Source organism: Cnephaeus nilssonii (assembly GCF_951640355.1).
Source record: "Cnephaeus nilssonii genome assembly, chromosome: 4".
Classification (NCBI taxonomy): domain Eukaryota; kingdom Metazoa; phylum Chordata; class Mammalia; order Chiroptera; family Vespertilionidae; genus Cnephaeus; species Cnephaeus nilssonii.
Window position 1 is genome coordinate 72,942,415 of NC_137075.1, and position 22,968 is coordinate 72,965,382.

The following is a 22,968-nucleotide window of genomic DNA, read 5'->3' on the forward strand; positions in this document are numbered from 1 at the left end:
AAGTCTAATTAGAATTCACATGTTCAGAAAAAGTTGGTTCAGAGAAAGACAGACTGAAGGCCCATGGTTGAGAATCTGGAAGATAAGATGGTTTGTGTGTTGACAAACTCTTAACAATGGAGGTTTTACTATGAATTTACAAATAATCACAAGAAGGAAGAAAGAAAAAGATACATAAAGAGGCGATATGTCTTGAAGTGGGGCAGGGCGGGACTTCCCGGTGAACTCAGGGGGTACATCATGGGCACTCAATAAGCATATGTTGAATAAAAGTTCATGCATACGAAAAAAGAAAATACAATCAAGGGGAAAAGAACATTGCCTGAAGAATATTATAAAAGCTAAATCTCAGAATGGACTAAACGTTTTTTATTTATTTTTTAAATATATTTTTATTGATTTCAGAGAGGAAGGAAGAGGGAGAGAGAGATAGAAACATCCATGATGAGAAAGAATCATCGATCGGCTGTCTCCTGCAAGTTCCCCACTGGGGACCGAGCCCATAACACGGACATGTGCCCTTGACCAGAATCGAACCTGGGACCTTTCAGTTTGCAGGCCGACACTCTATCCACTGAGCCAAACCAGCTAGGGCTGAACTAATTTTTTTTTTAATGTTAGGGGAGAAACAAGACAATTTTAAACTTCTGTTCAGATCACATCTCAAAAGAAAGCTAAGAAATACAAGAGAAAGCACAGCTATATGATCCCCATCCTCCATTAAACAGAAGGATGGCCCAAAGGCAAAGAGAAGGAAAAGTGTTGGAATGAAAGGACTTGAGTTCAAGCTAGATCAAGAGCATCTGTGATTCCAGGCCAGTGCAAGTACCCGGGGCCCATATATCCCGAGGGAAGGTGAGATTTGGTGTTGACCAGTCCAGCGGTTGTCAACCTTTCGGACCTCACAGACCACCGGTGGTCTGTGGATCCCTGGTTGGCGACCGCTGGACCAGTCAACCCCCAGCACTGTTATCTAAGGGCCCGAGATGGACGGGAGAACCCCAAAGTAGCTTGAGGGGGAGGAGGAGCAGAAGAGAGAGGAGGAGAGGGAGGAGGTGGAGCAGCAGCAGTAGCATTTGCTGGTGAGATGAAAAGTTACATTTAAAGAAGCCAGGCAGGCTGGAGATACTCCCCTAGGAATATGAGTACTACAGAAGAAATGGTGCTGGGACACACACACACACACACAACAACAACAACAACAACAACAACAACAACCCTCAAACGACCCAACAGGACAAACATGAGATGGGACTGTCTTCATAGAACATGCTATGACCATTCTTTTCTCACCTTCTCTTCAACCCTTTCTCCCCTCACCAGCTGTCAGCCCCTTCCGACTAGCCTACCCCATCCCACACCCCTTCTCTACCCTCCACTGCCGTCACCTCCAAGCCAGATGTAGTTTTAGAAATCTCTACATCGAAGGTATTTTGTGGGCCGCTGTCCAGCAGCTCATTGGCATTGCCTGTGAGCTTGTTAGAACTACAAATTCTAAGCTATCTGGGTGGTTACTACTCAATTTAATTTAAGAATTATTACTTCAAAAGATTGAACATATATATATGGTAACCAATGAGGATTTAGGTATAGCATCTTAACCCTTTCACATACTGGGCCTTTACACACACACAAAAGGATACTTCTTCTAAAAGATCCACTGTAAAAGCAGCCCATAATCCAACTTAATATGCTGGCAAACTCAAAGTCGAGTTTTATAACAATCATACCTACTGAACTGCTGATGGGTTAGCACCAAACCTTCCAGCCTGATGGGAAATCTCACATCACAGCTTCCAACCATGTTCTGAATTTTAAAATCGAGGAATCTTGCGGGGAACCCGAGCTTCTGCACCACACGAGCATACTTCCTCGCCGCAAGTCGAGACTGCTCTTCGCTGGGGAGGGGCAAACGTGTTTAAAGATGACGAATCATCATGTCCTCCATATGACTTGGACTGTATCCACACACTCCTCTGAATGTATTTCTACCTTTTATACCATGTTTATCTTTCAAAGTACACGATGAATCTGTAGACTTGCAGGACGAGAACCTACGTCCTCTAGTCTTGTCCCTGGCACCTAGTAAAAGGTATGGTACCAAGTACAGTTGTTGAACTGAATCATAAACAGATTTTTGTCTTAATTCATCATCCATCACATATAAGGTGGGTTTTTATTCTTGTTTTCAGTGCTTTTAGATAAAACTAACTATTCCACTGGTTCTCAAAGTGTGTCCTCAGATCAGCAGCAGCGGCAGCACCACCACCACCTGGGAACTTGTTAGAACGCAGAGTCCCAGGTCCCATCTCAGACTTACAGACGCTCTGGGGGTGGGGCCCTCCAGTGACTGTGGTGCTCACTGAAGTTTTAGAACCATCCATTTGCTCTAAAAGTGTGTGCCACTTAGATGGAAACAGCAGCAACAAAAATAAGTACAAATGCATATATAAAAAAAAATCAGCGTGAGGAAGACTCGTGCCAATTGAACAGCACAGACATGACCCATGATATAGGACTTGGGTCTTTATGGGGCAAATTATATTTTAACAAAAACGTGAAAATACTGCAAAACCTGCCCAATTCTGCTCAGGCTTTCTCACACAATTGTCATTGAACTCATCCAATATGAGAAATAAATAAATAATATAATTCATCCAACTTGGTGGTTCTGTTCTAAGTGCTTGTCCTACTCCAACCCTAAACGCATGTCAGAACATGTGAAATCCTGAGACCTGAGGCTTTGGTTTTCATTAGGTACTTTTCAATGGTCACTGCCCAAACAAAAGAATGAGTAGCCGGGGTTGCCAAACAGGGACAACACCTGGTGGGTGAATCATGTGAACTCTACCCGCTCCTATGGGTCGGCCCATCTTTAAGCTGAAACTCAGAAGCATCTGAAAGAGAAGCCAGGTTGAATGTGTTTGCTGGACCAAAGGAAGTGTTCTATTCGCTTTCTATCTGGATTCTTCCCAAAACTGCCCCCACTTAATTGTAGTCATTACTTCACCTACTTTGCCTCACTTCACGTTGATTCTCCTCACCCACTTCTAACTCCTGGAATGTCCCTAGCAAGGCCATGTCCCCAAGTTAGCAGTGAAACAAAATGTTTTCATTTTGAAAAGCCACATTTTGCCTAATTGACCCCTTATATTTCCTATGTGTTTATAAGATCAAGTTTCAAAGGTTTCATTACCATGTAGTTTCTTGGGATATCAGTTATGACTGTCACATAGAAATTTCCACTAAAAAAAAAAAACCAAACTAACAAAGACTACATACATGTTTCGTACAAACATTAGAAAATATAGATTAAGAACCTTGAAATGTCACACCAGTGGTGAAAGCCACTGATAAATTTGATCCTTCTGCACTTTTCCCTCACCAGGCAAACTCTGATTATTACAACTAAAGAGAATAGGTTTGGCAAATTTGTGGAGATAATTCTAATATCTCTTATACCAACCAAATTTTCACAACTCTCTATCCAAAACTCAAGAACCAGATAGATTTGAGTAACAATATCTCTTATCTGAATTCACTATCCTCTTTCACTATCAGATGTTAGGAACCAAATAAATTCAGGTAGGGAAAGATATTAATGAATGCATGAGCATATTTTAAAGTGAAAGTTGGATAATAAACCTACAATTTAGTTACCTGCTCTTCCCTCCCCAAACTTAACCCAATGTGACCATCCTTCCAACTCAATATATGTGCGTGTATTTTAATGGCTAAATACAATTTTACTTTATGATCTAATCAAACCTCCATTACATGTTTAATTTGTTTCTCCCCTGTTTTTGACAATACTGAAAAGAACATACTTGCAGATAATCTTGCAGAGTTGTCCAATAATGACTTAACAATGGAAACTTCTAGGTCAGAGGATACACAGATCCACAAAAGAAAAAGCCTAGAAAAAAAACTTAACTAGTAAAAACAGGTTGGGCGGGGAATGGAGTGAGAATGGATTCTTCAATAAATGTATTGGGCACTGATTGGCCATTTGAAAAAAATATTTATCTTACATTGAAATAAAATTCTAGACCTGCTCTGCTCGATATGGTAGCTCTGGCTACACATGGATATTTAAATTTAAATTAACTAAAATTAAATTTAAAATTCAGTTTGTTGTTTTAACTATATTTCAAGTGTTCAATAGGCACATGTGACTAGGGGCTACCACAGTGGACAGAACAGATATAGAACATTCTATCATCTAGAGAAAGCTCTAGAGGAATCAAAATATCCACTTCCCTTCCTCAGTACAAAGCAGGACCTGAAAAAGGCCAGAAAAATATATGGAGGTCAATCCTATATAATAAAAGCCTAATATGCTAAGTGTCTGGTCATCCAGTCGGCCGTTCAATCAATCAAAACAAATATGTTAATGATATGCTAAGGCCACTCAACTGTTTGCCATGACGTGCACTGATCACCAGGGGGCAGATCCTCAACAGGTAGGTTAGTTTGCTGCTGGGGTCTGGTGGATCGGGACTGAGCGAGAAGGGTCAGACACGCCCTGGAGCCCTCCTGCAGTCCCTCCCCACCAGGAGGCAGACACCGTGAGCCGAGCAATAAGGAGCAGTGAACAGGTGGTCAGTAAGGAGTGAGGGATCCCAGGCTGTGAGAGGGCACAGGCTGGGCTGAGGGAACCCCCCCCTACCCCCAGTGCATGAATTTTGTGCACCGGGCCTCTAGTATTTATATAATGTTGTACATGAAGAATGCCTTCCTAAGCATGAAGACAAACATTGAAACTAAAAAGAAAAAAATTGGGTTAGACTAACTGCACAAAAATATTTTAATTGTGTAAATATAAAACCCAAAAGTTATAAAACACCATAACATTAATCTGAGAAAATATTTACAGTATAAAATGGTGAAAAGACTTAAATATATTCATAGAATATTGGGCAAAAGACAAATATCTTCAAAGAATATTGGGCAGAAAACAATAGGCAGTTTATATGCTTATGAAAAATTAGTCTCACTAGTAAATCAAAGAAATGTCATTAAAGCAACATAGCTTTTTGCCAATCAATTTGGCAAATATAAAACATGTTAACACCAGTGTTCATTGGAGAAAATGAACACTCAGTACATCTCTAGAATGAGGGGAAATGGGCACAGCCTTTCAGGAGGACAATTTGCTGCTCATCTTGAATACTCAGGAGGAAGAGCAGCTCCCCGCTACACTTTCCTGGTGACAGGCTCTACATCAGCGCAGCACACGGCTGCCTCTGCATGAGGTCCTGGGAAGACGAGCCTTTTAAGAGATGCCTCCTGAGCTAATGCTCAAGCTAATGGTCAAGAAACATCTAATTCCCCTCCTGTAAAAAGTCCTATCCATTTATTGGCAATGTGGAAAATACACGAAAACTACATCCCCGGTTGTACAACAGGCTTTATCCCTATGGTAGCTTATTTTCTTTTTACTGCACCTTAAAAACAAGCTGTAACAGCCTAGTGAAGCCCCCGTAATTTCAGAGGGGACTATAAAGTGGGATAGAAGTCAGCATTGTGGGGCTGAATGTTTTGAACCCCAAATTTGGCATTGCATGAACTTAACTCTTTATTTAGCCAAGTATTTTGCTTCCCCATGTGTCTTAGGACAATAATGTTATCCTTCCTTACTTTGCATGCTGAATTCTTCCTCTGGTAGGGGTGGCGGGGGGTGGAGAGGGGCGGGGTGTTACTCATACCTTTTGGCTCCTGTGCAGACCATTTTCCCAGAGCTAAATATGAGGGCTGTTGTCCTGGGCTCTCGGATCCTCATTATGACAGCAGCAAACCTCTATACACAGAAGCCAAAAGGACAGTTAGCCTCTGCTAGAGCCAACACTGTTCCAGTTGAAAAGCTGAGCTGGGATGAAAACAGTCTTGAATAAACTGAGATTGGATGGGAAAACTAAACAATGTCTGGGTCTATTCTGCCCACAATGAAGATTAAATAACAAAGAGGGTCATGATTCTAAAATGTACTTAGAACAAACAGGTAAGAATAACAACAGTAAAGCTAACTTTGAGGGCCCAATATGTTCCAGGCCCTATTCGAAGAGCTGTACAGGGTTTCTCTCATTTATCCCCATAACAGGATTCAGGTAAGGCCATGATTATCCCCATTTCATACACAGGGGAACTATGTGGTTATCTAACTTCCAACATTCCACAGGCAATGTTAAAGGTGAGATCTAAAACCACCAAAGTATTTCAAAGTAAAAGTACTTTGGAAAAAAAAAACAAAAACAACTGAAAAGGAATGTTGCAGACTTGCCAGCCTGAAGAATGTACTCCAGAGCAGCCAAAACAAAGAACAGAATATGTATATTGATAGACATGCTGAAGACGAATGACAAAAGTTGATTTGTCAAGTTCTCGCCTGCCATAGTAGTTCCCAGAGTGTGGTCCACAGGCCAGGAGCACAGGCAAGCCCTCCAGGTGGGCGGATGCAGGGGAGGCCTGAGGGCCACTGGCCTGCCATACTGACATGTCACTTAGTGACCTGCTCTTCCTACCGGTCCTATACAGACACGCCCTTCTCCTTCTCTCCCTCCCTCCCCCACTTTCCCTTTAAGTTGGGAAGGAAACTGGCCTGGGTACTAAGCAAGAAGACTTCAAGTTCTATGGGTCAGAGCTACTCCACAGGACCAAGGTGGGGCTGGCAAGTTCAGATTGGAAGTGTTAGCAGATAGTAAAAGAATCCTGAGTCAGAAATACACACAGTTGATCAAGTCCTATTAACGATTTCCTGGTGTTTACTAAAAAGATAGCATTCTTGCCCTGGCCGGTATGACTCAGTGATTAGAGTGTTGGCCTGCACACCAAAGGGTCTTGGGTTCGATTCGGAGTTAAGGGCTCATGCAGGCTAAATCCCTGGCCTTGGTCGGAGCACATGCACGAGGTAACCAATCAATGTATCTCTCTCACATCAATGTTTCTCTCTGTCTCTTCCTCCTCTCTCTCCCCCTCCTTTCCTCCCTTTCACTCTCTCTAAAAATCAATGGGCCGGGGGTGGGGGGGGGGGAGAGAGGGGAATCCTCAGGTGAGGATTAACAAACAAACAAAAACAGATAGCACTCTCGCCCAGTACCATTTTGTCACATTCTAATGGTAGCTTAAGTACAAGACAAGTTCTTTCGCTGTCAAGTCCAAGTTTGGACAGGTCCTATACCCTAAAATAAAATGATGGGAAAGCTGAGAATAAAATATGCTTCAAGTGCTGATTGCTCGAAAGTGTGGTCAATCATTGCAGCAGCTAAAAGAGCCTTGTGTTTCTGTCCAGCTATGTGAAATATTAAAAGGAAAGCTATATTGCATTTGGGTAACATCCAGGTAACATTTGGATTCAGATGTCAGCAATGACAATACCACAACAGCAAAAAAGAAAAACAAGTAATCTATAAAGAGTTGATGCGGGCAAGGTCCTCTGGGGTCCTCCCAAAGTGGTCTTTGGCATCTAACTCCATAATCCTCCACCACGCAAGACAGTGAACTTTTCCCCAGGTCTTACTCAACTTCGTACTCCTAAGTACAGAGCCTGCCAAATCATTAAATGTAGATCAAACTAACAAATCCATTTCCTAGGTAAATAGGCCACTGAAATGGGATGCCTGGCCTTAGCAGGACACAAGAAAGAATAGATTTTATTAAACTTTGGAAGGGGGGGGCGGATTCCTTGAATCTCACATGAGTAAGTAGAAGCTTGAATTTTACACTTTAAACAATTTAGCTTTCTCAAAGAAGCTGTAACTGGAAAAATACTCAAGTGCCAGCTAGGTGAGACAACATTTAGAAAAAAAAATTGTTTCTAAAAATATATCATTTAAGAAACTTAACACCTCCATAGTCAGGCTAAAAATTGTCATACTGAAATGAAAAAACAAAAAACAAAAAACTTTCTGGATGAAAATGGAAAGATCTTAACTTTTAGGAATTGCTCAATTACTGCTTTATTCAGAATAGAGAATGATTACTTTTTAGAACTTCAAAACAGAGAATGAAGCAATTAACCTTTGAGTTACCCAAAGGTTTTCACTAACACATTTTCTCTTTTGAAAAAATAAAACAGCCGAAACCGGTTTGGCTCAGTGGATAGAGCGTCCACCTGCGGACTGAAGGGTCTCAGGTTCGATTCTGGTCAAGGGCATGTACCTTGGTTGTGGGCACATACCCAGTAGGGGGTGTGCAGGAGGCAGCTGAATCGATGTTTCTCTCTCATCGATGTTTCTAACTCTCTATCTCTCTTCCTTCCTCTCTGTAAAAAATCAATAAAATATATTTTAAAAAATAAAAAATAAATAAAACAAAGAAATCAATCAATATCTTGATCATATGAAAGAAAGTAAATTTAAGAGGAAGCTAACTGTTGAAAGGAATACTAAGAAAGCTTACCTTTGGGTTATATTCTGCATTTTTTGCATGCAAAGCTATTTTCTTCAGATCCAATTTACAGGCAAGGTTTGCAGTGGAAACTATATTCCTAAAGGGATAAGTCAACTTAGAAAATTATATAAGATATAAAAATTGAAAAAGAATTGAAACTAACTTCCTCACTTCATAGGTTGTACATTAGTGACTTTGTAGAGCAGGCCTGAGAAATTATTTGGTCTGGCCAAGTCATTAGGGGTGAGTTAATGAAATGTTTGATCAAATATAGCAGGCTGATTTTTAAGTTGCTAATTTTGTAGGGCCCTAAAATGATGTTATAAATATCCAAATGGCCCTTGGCAGAGAAAAGGTTCCCCACCCCTGTTAGAGGGAGAATTATTCTAAATACTTAGTAACATGGTAAAATGTAAAAATTTCAAAAGGAGGCACTAAAGTAAAATAGTTTTTCCTAAAATTTTAGGACTGGTTGACTAAAATTAAGTTCTAAATCTTTTTCAAAACGATGTCTCAAAACAGCACAATTCAAATCAATTTGGAAATAGAATTCAGTTTTACATCTTTATATTTTTTATGTTTAACCAACCGCAGTCACAATTTTCAGCAACTACGGTTGTCTTAGTAGAAATGCAATCTTTCAATAATGTATATATTCTTAACGCTCTCTTAGGAGATCATGAATTAGTGCTTCATTTTACAGAAAACCAATCTGTCCAAAGCCACAATCTATTAAGAACCGATAAAACCAAGAATAATAAAATTCTCTTCCTACATTCCTATCCTGAAATTAGTTGTCATGACATTCAGAAATAGAAAATATGTACCCAGAAACACCACCCATTTAAAAAGCCCCAACAAACCACTTACTGTAGTTGAGGCACAATCCCTGAACCTTCTGAAACAGGGGTCATTGGTGTCATGGGAGCTATGGACGCCAGAGGCAAGGAGTCTGGTTTCTCAGGAGAGTGCTGAACAGAGTCAGCATCCCCAGGGTGCAGGTCTGAGTGGGAATTTGACGAACTGCTGCTGTTTAAGCCCAGGCCAACGTCCTGTTGGCTGGATAATGGCAGTTTACTTGGCGGACTTTGAGTTTTACAATTTTCTTCATCCTCCTCGCCCTTGCTTCTAATGACAGTCTGGTCTTTATTTTCTTGGGTAAGTTCATCTGGTAGGAAGCTAAGATCCACAGATGAGAAACCACCAGTTATTTCTTTGACTTCTTCAAGATGTGAATTAAACACAGCCTCTGGGTTGGATGAATTATATATGTAGACATCATAAGGTGCAACTGGGCTGAGCAGGGGCAACCCCGGTGGGGCGAGGTCATCCTAGGTGGTTCCCAAACAAACAGACAAAACACAACAAACAAAACAGGATGTCACACCCACGGGCTACTGCCATGGCCAGCAGGCAATGTATTCAGGGTGAGAGGCAATGCATTGCAGTGGACCTGGCTCTCTCCACAAAGTCTCACTGACGTTCTATTACAGTGTTATAACACACTTGACAGAAACAGAACAGTATGTCTTAACGTCCAGAAAAAGCATTTTTTTTCCATAAAATGCTTGTCCTAATTTAGTTAGGTCTGTAGTAAGTTGCCACTCTAAATCCAATTTTGTAATTGAGCAACCATGCTCTAGATTATGTGTAATTTGCAGAGAATAGATTTACTCTACCCCTCAAATTGATTATAAACTTTAGTTGATTTAAATATTTTTAAAATTTTACATTCATGTTTTAAATAGAAGACCAGCCCTAACCGGTTTGGCTCAGTGGATAGAGCGTCGGCCTGCGGACTGAAAGGTCCCAGATTGATTCTGGTCAAGGGCATGTACCTTGGTTGTGGGCACATCCCCAGTAGGGGGTGTGCAGGAGGCAGCTGATGGATGTTTCTCTCTCATTGATGTTTCTAACTATCTCTCTCCCTTCCTCTCTGTAAAAAATCAATAAAATATAAAAAATAAATAAGTAAATAAAAGACCAATAAGTGAAAGGAAGTCTAAGATATAGCTTGAGTGCTAATCAAGGCTCCACTGAGGACTCCGTGTTATTCCTTCTAGTCAAAGGAGAGGCCAGAAAACGTTCTAGTTATGTGAATTTGCAACAGGAAAAAGTTATTGAAATTTAAATGGCAAGAACAGTTTAAATCATTATATTGTATTTCCAGTCTAGAGAAGGTTGCTCAACTTCCATTATGATCAACTGAGGGAATGAGGTGTGCAACTGAGGGAATCAGCTAGTGTAAAATTCATGGAGTTTTTATGAAAAAAGTTGATTACTTTGGTACATATATTACCGCCTGCTTTGCCCCAGTTGCAGGATGAGAGTCTAGATTTTTAAAAAAATATATTTTATTGATTTTTTTACAGAGAGGAAGGGAGAGGGAGAGAGAGCTAGAAACATCGATGAGAGAGAAACATCAATCAGCTGCTTCCTGCACACCCCCCACTGGGGATGTGCCCGCAACCAAGGTACATGCCCTTGACTGGAATCGAACCTGGGACCCTTCAGTCCGCAGGCCGACGCTCTATCCACTGAGGCAAACCGGTTTCCGCGAGAGTCTAGATTTTGAACACTGCTTGCAGGATAACCTCATCCCTTAGAAGATCTTACTTCTGACAACAGAATAGTCAGGAATGCCTCTTCATCTCTATCGTCTCCGTGACAAAGCTACCTCAGCTAAGATAAAATGTCTGCCAGATCCTATTCAACTGCCCTGGTTCTACAAGCCCAGCAGATGGCAGGGGTGACTAACTGATCAGAGAAAACACTTCGAAGAATGTGGTCATTCTCTTGAAATACAATGCTTGACCTTATTTCATTTTGAATTGCATCATTAGCTCCGATCTCCCCCCACCCCCACCCCCCAGACTGACCCTAAGAAAAGTGAGGTGGGGATGATGGCCCTGATTCCTCTCCAGGTTTCCTCCGCCTCCTCAGTCCTGGCTGGAAAGAATCTCATCAGCCAATTTACACTAAAGCACAATGTCTGCGACCGTCAGTGCCTCCTCCTCTCCCCTCTGTGGCATTTTGGCAGGGGGCAAAGCTCTCACCCGAGGAAACTAGACTCCAACAGGGAAATTGAAATGGGTGGAAGGAGACTTGGCTTGGGGTGGTGATCACACCATACAATATACAGATGATGTAATCTAGAATTGGACACCTGAAATCCACATGTTATTGACCAATGCCACCCTAATAAATTCAATTAAAAATAAATTAATTGAAAATACAAGTAAAAAAGTTTAAAAACCACAAGAAATTTAAGGCAATGGCAACAAGATATTGAAGGGGGATGTTTTATGAGTTTACCTGTGGGAACACACCTCAGAGGGTGTACTGATAGTGTCTTCCCTGCATCCTTGACCTTACATCCGAAGAAATTTATTTTTAAAAGGGTTTTTGCAGAGCCATGACTCACTCATCTTTCCTAGAACCTTTCCTGCGCGGGCTCTCCTTTGCTAGGCTAAAGGCACTATTTCCACCTCAGCCCTAACGCTGTCTGCTTTAAAATCCCCTTTCACCAGGCCCTCCCGCCCCCTTAAGTTGCTCTCTTTTCTCTTCGTTTCTTTTCTTTTTTTGAAGACTCTTCTACAATACTTGACTCTAAAGACTTTTTAAAGTTGAAGAAAACAACACTTTGGAATCACAAACGGAAAGAAGCCACAGGTGCCTCCAGTTCACATTTTGGATTCACTGTAGACCAGGTTCGAGGTCTGGTTGGCAACCTTCGGCAAATGATTTCACTTCTCGAAGCTTCTATTTTTCAACTGAAAGATGGAGATAATCAAGCCCATCTCTTGGAGTCGCTAGGAATTTTGTGAGATAAAGAAGGCAAAGCCCTTACAGCGCGAGACTTGGCGCTCAAGCCACGGGGCGGGACGCAGCCCCGGCCCCTGGGACGGTGCGGCAGCTTCCAGGCTCACCTGGGCGGTGCACCGGTCCAGGTAGAGCTCCAGGTACCTCTCTTCCCTCTCCATGCGCGGAGGCCCCACTCTTGGGTGGGGTTGGGGGAGCGGATGCGGGGAAGCGGCCGGGCCGGTCGAACTACTACGGCGGAGTTCGACCAGGCGCGCGGGGCGCACGAACCATTTATTAGCCTCGCAGGCGCACGCGGGGAGGCGGGGCCGGGATCAGCCCCGCCCAGTCCACGCTCCCGCAGCCGGCGCTGGTGAGTGAAGGATGAGCCGGGGAGGGGGTGCAGAACCTACACCTGGCCCACGGCCACGGGGCAGAGGAGGGCTGGGGCGGGGGCTGGGCCTGGGAAGAGGCTTCTTGCCAAGGTGCCATCACCGCACTCTGCCTACAGCTGAGAAGGAACTGGGTCTGCAAATCTGGGGAGATTTTCCTCAGTACCTGCAAATGCCTTTGTCTCCTGAAGGAGAGGTCTCCGTGTTAGGAGCGTTAAAAGTATCAGACTGTCAAACTACAGCGGGAAGGTAGGGAGGGTTGGGGGGTGGGTAAGAGATCAACCGAAGGACTTGTATGCATGCATATAAGCATTGGGGGCAGGGAAACAAGGGCAAATAGGGGGGGGGGGGCGGGGGTAGGGGGTAGTGGGTAGGGGAGGCCAGAAGGAGGTCAGTGGAGGGGGGAGGGAAAGGAGACATATGTACTACTATTTGTAATACCTTAAACAACAAAATTAAATTAAATTTTACAAAAGTGAATGGGTTGGACTGTAAGGAAATAAAAGGATTTCTCTTTTTCTTTGTTTTAAGGATTTTTTTTTTTATCTCTTGAGCAGAGAGGAATGGGAGGCGCCTTACCTAGTCAGAGGTATTGCTTTTATGTTATGATTGTTTCTCACCTTCAAATCCCAGGTGTTTTTTTTTCCCAATCACAGAGCCTTTAGGCAAGCCCCACAGAAAAGAATGTCGCTGCACAGTTAGGGTTGAGGCAGCTCAAGAAAACCAAATATACACAGGAATTTCCTCTTTCTCGAAATCCTTATTTTAATTTTCAGTGCCTCAGTTTCCATAAGAACTTAAAAGCGCAGAATGGTTCTATAAATAAAATTGATTTTTTAATGTGAGATATTTCAAAATGCACATGGAGACACATGTAAACCATGCCTTCGTCTCTGAGAGCAGGAAATTCGGTTGCTCATCTTTGTATCTTTGTACGAAGCTCTTAGATGATCAATAAAACCTAATCGGTGGATGAAAATGTACTCAGAACGGAGTGAGGGAAGCACATGATAGTAATCTAGACACATCACTCTAAGAGTCAGATAACAGTAAAAATCTTACAGAATTTCTAATCAAGAATAGTAAACGTTTTGATAAAGCTGGAATTTTATATAATGTTTATAATGATATATAATTTAATGATTTATGTTAAATGAGATAGCCTACAAAAATTGTTTAGCACAGTATCCACCTAGCAGCTCAAATATTAGCTTTTAGTTTTGTTATTAGACTGTTATGGACTGAATTGTGCCTCCCTCCCACCCCCCCAAATTTATATGTTGAAGCCCTGATCCAATATGACTGGTGTCCTAATAAGAAGAAAGAGAGAGAGAGAGAGAGAGAGAGAGAGAGAGAGAGAGAGAGAGAGAGAGAGAGAGACCAGGGATGTGCATACACAGAGAAAAGGGCCACGTGAGGACACCGTGAGAAGGTGGCCATCTGCAAGAGGAGGAGAAGGACCTCAGGAAAAAACAGACCTGCTGATACCTTGATCTTGGACCTCTAGCCTCCAGAACTGGGAGAAAATAAGTTTATGTTGTTCAAGTAACTCGGTCTGTGGTATTTTGCTATTCCCAGCAAACTAACACATAGACTAATAAAATGTCTCATATGTGGTAGGTGGAATTCTGAAATGGCCCCAAATTCCTGCCCCCTGTTGCATATACACCTTCTCCCCGTTACTCAAACATTAAGCTACATGCTGCTGTGAAGAGATTTTGCAGAAATTTAGGTCCAAAATTAGTTAACATGAAGAAAGTGAATAGCCCTGGACAGGTAGCTTAGTTGCTGTCCCAAGCTTGGGGGTTTGATCCCTGATTAGGGCACATACAAGAATCAACCAATGAATGTATAAATAAGTGGAACAACAATCAATGTTGCTCTCTCTCTCTCTCTCTTTCTCTCTCTCTAACAAAACAAACAAACAAAAAAACATTTATAAAAAGAGAATAGCCTGACCGTTGTGGCTCAGTGGTTGAGCATCGACCTGTGAACCTGGAGGTCAAGGTTTGATTCCTGGTCAGGGCACATGCCTGGGTTGGGAGCTCAATCCCCAGTATGGGGAGTGCAGGAGGCAGCTGATCAATGATTCTCTCTCATCATTGATGTTTCTATCTCTCTCTTCCTCTCCCTTCCTCTCTGAAATCAATAAAAATATGTTAAAAAAATTAAAATAAGAGGATAGATTATCCTGGGTGAGCCTGGCCTAATCAGGTGAGTGCTCAAAGGAACTGGGGCTCTTCCTTGGGAGGAAGGTTCAGAAACATGTGGTCATTCTTCATTGCTGCTTTTGAAAATGGATGAAGCCATGTTTTGAGGAAAATGAGTGACCTGTAGGAGCTGAGAATGGCTCACATTTGGCAACCAGCAAGGAAATGGAGACCTCATTCTTATAGCTGCAAGTCATTGAATTTGGCCAACAACCAGATTTGAAGTGATCTGTAGTACAAATGACAAAGCAAATGAATAATAGGTTAACAATAAGCAAATTTGTGTAAAGGGTACATGAGTGTTCCTTGTACTATTTGGATTTTTGCAACTTTTTCTAAGTTTGAAATTATTTATAAATAGAAAGTTTCAAAATAAAAGATGAGTGACTGTTTTTGTGGATGTTTTCCATTGTTTTGGTGAGAATTGACTTATCCAAAATCTTACATTACTCTGTTTCTGAGAATAAAAAATTGATGTGATTTGATTCAATAATTAATTGCTACTATTTATTGAACTCTTACTATGTGCCGAGCACTATTCTGAGTGTTTCATATATAGGGTGTTCCAAAAAATGTATACATACTTTGAATGATTATAAAGTCAGTATTTATTAATATACTAGAGGCCTGGTACATGAAATTCATGCACTCGAGGGGAAGGTCCCTCAGCCCGGCCTGCACCCTCTCGCAGTCTGGGAGCCTTTGGGGGATGTCTGACTGATGCCTTAGGCTCATGGGGAGTGGGCCTAAGCTGGCAGTCACATATCCCTAGCACTGCCATGGAGGTGGGAGAGGCTCCAGCCACCACCACTGTGCTCACCAGCCGTGAATCCAACTTCTGGCTGAGTGGTGCTCCCCCTGTGGGAACACACTGACCACCAGGGGGCAGCTCCTGCATTGAGCGTCTGCCCCCTGGTGGTCAGTGCGCATCATAGCAACCAGTTATTCTGCTGTTCAGTCGATTTGCATATTAGCCTTTTATTATATAGGATAGTTCATTTTTAAAATTTGAAAGAATCTACAGAGATGAATAATTTATCTTGTTCATGCCTGTTTTCAAACTGATGGTCCAGTTTGAAAACTGGTCCAGGCACTGCTGATAGCATGAAGCAATGGAATCACAAACATCAAGAATAATTTCATTTGGTATTTGTATGCCCTTAATTCATCAACTATTGCTGGTTTTGTACCGTAAAATTTATCTTTTCTGTATCCCCTAAAAAAGTCTAGTGGAGCCCAGCTGGTGTGCTAAGTGGTTGAGCATTGATCCATGAACCAGGAGGTCACAGGTTTGATTCCCGGTTAGGCACATGCCTGGGTTGTGGGCTTGATCCCCAGTAGGGGGTGTCCAGGAGACAGCCAGTCAGTGATTCTCACTTATCATTGATGTTTTTATCTCTCTCTATCCCTCTCCCTTCCTCCCTCTGAAATCAATAGAAACATATTTTTAAGAATAGTCTAATTTATAAATTTTCTTTGTTCAAAGCTGAATCTGGCTTTACCCGTTATTTCAAGTCGTTAAACCTGAAAAGGAGTGAAAATTAAGTGAGTTATCAGCTGTTAAAGTGTGTCCCCAAAAAATGTATACACACTTTGAATAATTATAAAGGCAGTGTTTGTACTTCAACTACATAAAATGCATATTCACACTTCCAGTAGCATTTTAGGATGAATTTCCTTTGTTCAAAGCTTAGTCTGGACCTAGCTGGTTTGGCTCAGTGATTAGAGTGTTGGCCCACGATTGAAGGGTCGGGGATTCTATTCCGGCAAGGGCACGTACCTGGGTTGCAGCCTCGATTTCCGACACGTGCGGGAGGCAACCAGTGGATGATTCTCTATCTCTTTCTCTCCCCCTCCCTTTCACTTTCTCTAAAATCGATGGAAAAAATATTCTTGGGCCCTAACTGGTTTGGCTCAGTGGATAGAGCTTCGACCTGCGGACTGAAAGGTCCCAGGTTCGATTCCGGTCAAGGGCATGTACCTTGGTTGCGGGCACATCCCCAGTAGGAGGTGTGCAGGAGGCAGCTGATCGATGTTTCTCTCCCATCGATGTTTCTGACTCTCTATCTCTCTCCCTTCCTCTCTGTAAAAAATCAATAAAATACATTTAAAAAATATTCTTAGGTGAGGATTAACAACAACAACAACAAAAGCTTAGTCTGGCTGAAAAGAAAGAAACATCAATTGAACTATCAGCTGTTAAAGTGTGTATACATGTTTTTGGGACAACTATATAAGAACTGATTTAAGCATCACAACAACCCTGTGAAATAAGTACTATTTTATCCCCATTTCAAAGTTGAGAATACTGAGGCACACAGAGTAACTTGTCCCAGGTCACATAACTCCTATTCAAAGTATTTGACTCTGAAGCCACATGCTATGTATTGTCTTCCATCAAAGTTTACATATGCTTCAAATTAGAAGTTTGCTTTCATTTGAACTGTGCTTATTAAAGTGTTTTGTTTCTGTTTTTTTTTTCTTCAGAATTTGTAATATTTTGTGCTTAGGCAAAAAAAAAAAAAAAAGAAAGAAAGAAAGAAAATATCCAAATTATCCAAAAGTTTTAATTCATACTTTCTTAATTTACTATTGTAGAGATTAAATGAGTTGAAGCTCAGTTGGTTAGAGCATCATCTGATTCAACAAGGTTGTGGGTTCGATCTCCAGTCAGGACACATACAAGAAGCAATCAATGAATGCATAAATGAGTGGAACAACAAATCAGTGTTTCTGTCTGTCTCTCTCTTCCTTCTTCACTCTCTCTAAAATTATTTTTTTTAAAAAAGAATCAACCAATGAATGCATAAATAAATGAAACAACAATCTATGTTATTCTTTCTCCCTCCCTTTCTCTCTCTCTCTCTCTCTCTCTCTCTCTCTCAATTCAATACATTTTTTAAAAAAGATTAAATGAGTTGAATGGTAGTATGTGTAAACTTTTACCAGCCACTTTGCACATATAAAGTATTGCTTTTAATGTCTTTAAAGAGTAATAACAAGACATAGTTGGATGGTGTTAATGGTCATAAAGTCTTTACTATAAGAGAGGTCAACTCTATGGAAAAGAGGTTCTTACTCTTATTTTAAGAGGCCCTGTCTCTCATCAAAGAAAATATTAAAATGAACCCACATCAAATGTAATTCATATACAATGATTTAAAAGTTGAATTGTTTGTGACTAATTGACATGTCACATTTTGTAGATATTTAATCAAATTTACTAATTTCAGTTTTGGAACTAAAACATTTCTTGGAGCCAGTAGATTTTTCTCAGCTTTCAATTTTATTGGCCCTGGAAAAGCTCATGGGCCCTGGGCCCTGGGCCTCAGCACCACTGTCGGTCCAGGAGATTCTCTGGCAAGAAAAACTGAGATGAGATCAACCAAAGGTCATTTATGCGTGGATATAAGCATTACCAATGGACACAGACACTAGAGGGGTGAGGGCATGTGCTGGGGAGTGGGAATGGCCAGGGAGAGGTCAATGGGGGTTGGGGGGGAATTATATTGTAATAACTATGTATGGGCCAGGGGGGTACTTGAAATTTCAGGGGGACCACTTTGCAAAGTATATGATTGTCTAACCACTATGTTGTATGCCTGAAACTAATACAGAATAATATTGAAAAATAATAATAAAACCCTAGTATGTTTCAAAAACAAAAAGAAAAGAAACACTGAGATGGAGCGTCAGTGTTGAAGGAATGTTGGGAAACATTGTTTCACTAGGGGGCGCTCGTTCCTCTCCATAAAGGAAATTGTCTTCTGGGTTGGGGAGAAAACTGCTTTTGGAGCGGGCGGACAAAGGGGTCCCGGCACCCTTCAGATGTTAAAATAAAAAGCGGCGATTTCTCTGTGGCTTGTGGCTGGAGATCAGGAGGTACTTCCAAAAGTAAATAGGATTAGTCACTGAACCAATCCATGCAAATACATTTGTACATATTTATACAAAGATTCAAATTATAGTGGGTAAGCCAGCTGAAAGTGTTTGTAGAGTAATCCACCTTGTTACTCCCTTGATTGGTGTTTTATGTGAAGGGCAATTTTGCTGCCTAGGGAAAAGCTGAAAGGCAAGAATTTGCGTAAACGTGATTAGATTTCTTGAGGCCACGTTAGGAGAGAACATTTTTTAATCTGGTGGCAATTTTGCTAGATGCAGCCTTCTCTTTCTCTTAGGAGCCATGGACATTCATAGTGATTAATCTCTACACTGAGCTGTCAGTCTCCTGACAGGGATTTCAAACAAAAGATTATGGAGGGGGAGTTGAGCATGGCTTGAAGGTCTTGTCTAGATCAAAATTTGATGAATTCTTGTCCTTTCAGTAATCATTTGAAATAAAAAGATCTCATAATAACTCATCCTTCCCCTTTCAGTGGCCGTGGAGAAGGAGCCTGTGTATTGGCTTAATCGAGAAGGCACAGGAGCACTGTCAAAAATAACCTCCTCAGTCACCGCAGCCTGGGCTCCCCAACCGCAGTCCTTTGAAAAGCTTGAATGGCAGTGGCACCACAGAGCCTCCACAATAATGCCACCACCTTCCTTCTCAGGTGGCGCTGTACACTGGATATAAAGGAGACTTACTGTATTTTAATTTTCCTTGGAGCATGGCTCAATTTAATGTAAAATTAAAGACAAGAATGAAAACCTCACAAGTTCCTTTTTTTTCTCTTTTTGACTTAATCCCTATGATTTTCTTTCCAGGTGGACAGCTACCATCAGAGAGTTTCCACACGAAAGAATACGTTATTTTGAAAAGCGTAGTATAAATAGGAAGTGTTATTGATGAGCACAGTTTGGGCAACTGTTCTGTGGAAACACAACCGAACCCGTCAGTGCTGATTCTGGGCAGGAGAGAGTGGCTTTGCCGTTTCCCAAACTGAACACCTCCAGGGAGGTCTGATCCCGGAGGATGGCTCCCTGCCCCCTGCCCCCTGCCACACTCAGCAGATGAGGTTTTACAGTATTTGTTTGGGGAAGTACCTGGAAGGACTTCAGCTTCCGTCTTCCCACTGAACTGCACTTCGTGCGCACCTCGCTACGACGTGAATCTTCCTACGTGTCTGCGCTTGCATGCTGTGTAATTAGAGTCGGGCCGGAATGACTCTCCAGCACCATCTTTCCTCCCCAAGAGTTAGCATTTAAAAATGGAATTCTGATAGACATTCTGTGGGCACCTGAAACACGTTTACATTTATTATGCAAAATCAAGTGTAACGTCTACGAGTTCAGCTGTTTACCCATCTGCGAAGGGTCTGTCTCGATGTTCCTAACCTGGGAAATGTCAGAAGAAGACTACGAATTTCATTCACTACTTCAGTAGCCAGGGTGCCTCGTTTTCGCAGTTGTGGAGAGAGAGCTGCCTTTCCCACCGTGTGGATGCAGGTAGGAGGCAGTGGAGTACAGCGGTTGGGAGACTGAGCATGAGAGTTACACCTCAGTTTGAATACTTGCTTAATGGCACACAAGGATTGTGATTTTAGGCAAGTTATTTCATATCCGTAAGCCTTCACTTTCTCCCCGGTGACACGGAGCTAATCATAGGTCTGCCCTAGAGCTGTGGTAGGGTCACGTGAGATAACATTCGAGCGCTTAGTACAGTGCCTGGCACACAACAAGTGCCCAGTCAATGGTGGTGGGCTGGCTGGGAGTACTATCTGCCGCCAGGTGGGAATGACGACCAGCCCTCATTTCTAATAGTGAAAATCCTTTAGAACGTTTCAGAGCATCCTTCAACAAAACACAGAACCATCCGTCAAGAGTCTTGGCCCTTCCGAAGGCAACTTTGCCAAATAGCCCCTGGGGTTGTGTGGGGAAGAGCAGCCGTACCACTGCAGGCTGCCACTCCTCCCGAGCGGCCTGGAGGGAGCAGCCCTTGGGAGGAGGCCTCGGTGAGTCAGCACTCCTACCCAGTTCCTGGGACGAAGCTCCTGAGGGCCACTGAGTCACTCTTCCCTCGAACCAGGAGTCAGCCTCCTCCCCTCCCCTGTTCTCCTTTCTATTTGTTAGTCAAGCCGGTGCTAAGAGGAACCATGGAAATAACAAGACATAATTGCCATGATGACAAATCCACAAACGAGGTTCTTCATGAAAAGGAATTCTCCTTTAGGTACGCTGTACTTGCTCAGAAGGGCCCCTGCGTGGCAAATCTCCAAGTTGTGCTTCTTGTAAGCCAAAGCGAGTAACTGCTGGCAGAAATATCTTAGGAGTGACTAAGAAGAGACTCGGCACTGGTGGGGAAGACCCGGGCACTTCACTGCTGATGGAGAGTTGGCTAGAGGGCTCCCTCGCCTCATAACATTTCCCACCATGTCTCTGTGTGCACTGTTTTATTTCAAGATAACGTACACGTCATTTTCCCCCTCACATGGCCACTCATCCATGACTTGTGCGTGACACTCCTTAGATTCCACAGAGGTTCAGGCCTGTCTTTAAGGAACTTACAATATAGTAGGTGAGAAGATAACACAACAGCAATAATCAAGATAATGGTAATATAGCACTGATGGATGGCTTACTTAAGTCCCTGAAAATGTCTCTTTATTGAAACAATGCTACAAGTAGATATAATTACCATCTCAGTTTCAAAGATGAGGAAACCGAGGTCTGTGGGAGTTAGGCAACTCACTCAAAGTCCTGCATAAAAACACACAGTGACCCCAAGTAGAATTCAATCAAATGTCTTGGCAGGTTATAGGTGGGAAAGATATACTTCCTGAGGATAGGCATCGGGGCATACTTCACAGAGGAGGCAGAGATAGAGCAAAGTCTTAAACAGTGTGGGGGGTTGACGAAAGAATATATGCACCCCTATGTTCATTGTAGCATTATTTACAATAACCAAGATTTGGAAGCTGCCCACGTGTCCATCAGTGGATGAGTGGATAAAAAAGCTGTGGTACATTTACACAATAGAATACTACTCTGCCGTAAAAAGGAAGGAAATTTTACCCTTTGCGACAGCATGGATAGACCTGGAGAACATTATGCTAAGTGAAATAGGCCAGTCAGAGAAAGACGAGTACCATATGATTTCACTCATATGTGGAATTTAATGAGCAAACAAAGCAAAATAGAGACAGGCTCATAGAGAGAGAGCAGGCTGCAGCTCTGATGGTGGTGGTGGGGAGGAGTGTGTGGAGGGATTGAGTAAAAAAGAAAAAAAGAGAGAGAACTCATAGACATGGACACAGTGTGGTGATTGCAGGTGGGGAAGGGTGACAGAGAGCACAGAGGGGGTAAATGGTGATGGGAAAAAGTTAAATTAAATTATCAAAAAGAATGTAGGGGGTTGAATTGTGGTCCCTCCAAAAGACACATCTATCTACCCAGAACCTGTGAATGTGACCCAGTTTTGAAAAGGGCCTGTGCAGGGTCCGGGAGAGGCCGCACGCCCCCGGGTCCGGGTGAGGCCACGCGCCCCTGGATCCGGGTGAGGCTGGGTCCCGGGTCCGGGTGAGGCCGCGCACACCTGGGTCCAGGTGAAGCCGCGCCCCTGGGTCCGGGCGAGACCAAACCAGAGGGAGTCGGACCTGCATTACCACCATTTGTCCACCATCCAGAGCTGAAAAGTCAGTGCCGACATGTACATATAAGGAACTGGTGGACATTGAAATTGAGTCTCAAAAGAACTGGTGGTCCAGAAAGAAACTTACTACAGACTGATTCATTTGCCTGTCAGCATAACTATTATTGCTCATCTCACATTCGGTTCTTATAAGTATATTTCTAGTAACACATGATCTCACTCATCTAGAGGAAATGATGAACAACATGGACTGATGAACAAGAATAGACCCAGAAACAAGGAGGCATCGATCGGACTGTCGGGCCTCAGAGGGAGGGTAGGAGAGGGTGGGGGTAGGGGGGAGAGATCAACCAAAGGACTTGTGTGCATGCATACAAGCCTAACCAATGGTTAAGGACAACAGAGGGGTGGGGGCATCCGTGGGGAGGGGTGGGGGATGGGAATGGGGGGATGAGGACAAATATGTGACACCTTAATCAATAAAGAAATTAAAAAAATAAATAAATAAAATCTAAAAAAAAAAAAAAGAAGAAAGAAAAGAAAAGGGCCTGTGCAGATGGAATTACGTTAAGGCTCTTGAGATGAGGTAATCCTGGAGTTAGGGTGGGCCCCAAATCCAATGAGAGGTGTGCTTCTCGGAGAAAGGCAG

At 42.5% G+C, this 22,968-nt stretch overlaps 1 protein-coding gene across 1 annotated transcript in view; it reads right to left on the reverse strand.

Annotated features, from left to right (window-relative positions):
- TBPL2 (TATA-box binding protein like 2) overlaps positions 1-12,371 on the reverse strand; it is a gene marked incomplete at both ends in the record, with an annotated part of 28,422 nt that extends 16,051 nt beyond the window's left edge. Inside the window, 5 exons of the mRNA XM_079769498.1 lie at positions 1,731-1,898; positions 5,709-5,800; positions 8,398-8,485; positions 9,259-9,719; positions 12,318-12,371. Of these exons, the coding sequence (XP_079625624.1) occupies positions 1,731-1,898; positions 5,709-5,800; positions 8,398-8,485; positions 9,259-9,719; positions 12,318-12,371 (863 nt within the window). The remainder of the gene's footprint in view (positions 1-1,730; positions 1,899-5,708; positions 5,801-8,397; positions 8,486-9,258; positions 9,720-12,317) is intronic.
- Positions 12,372-22,968: the final 10,597 nt, after the last annotated feature.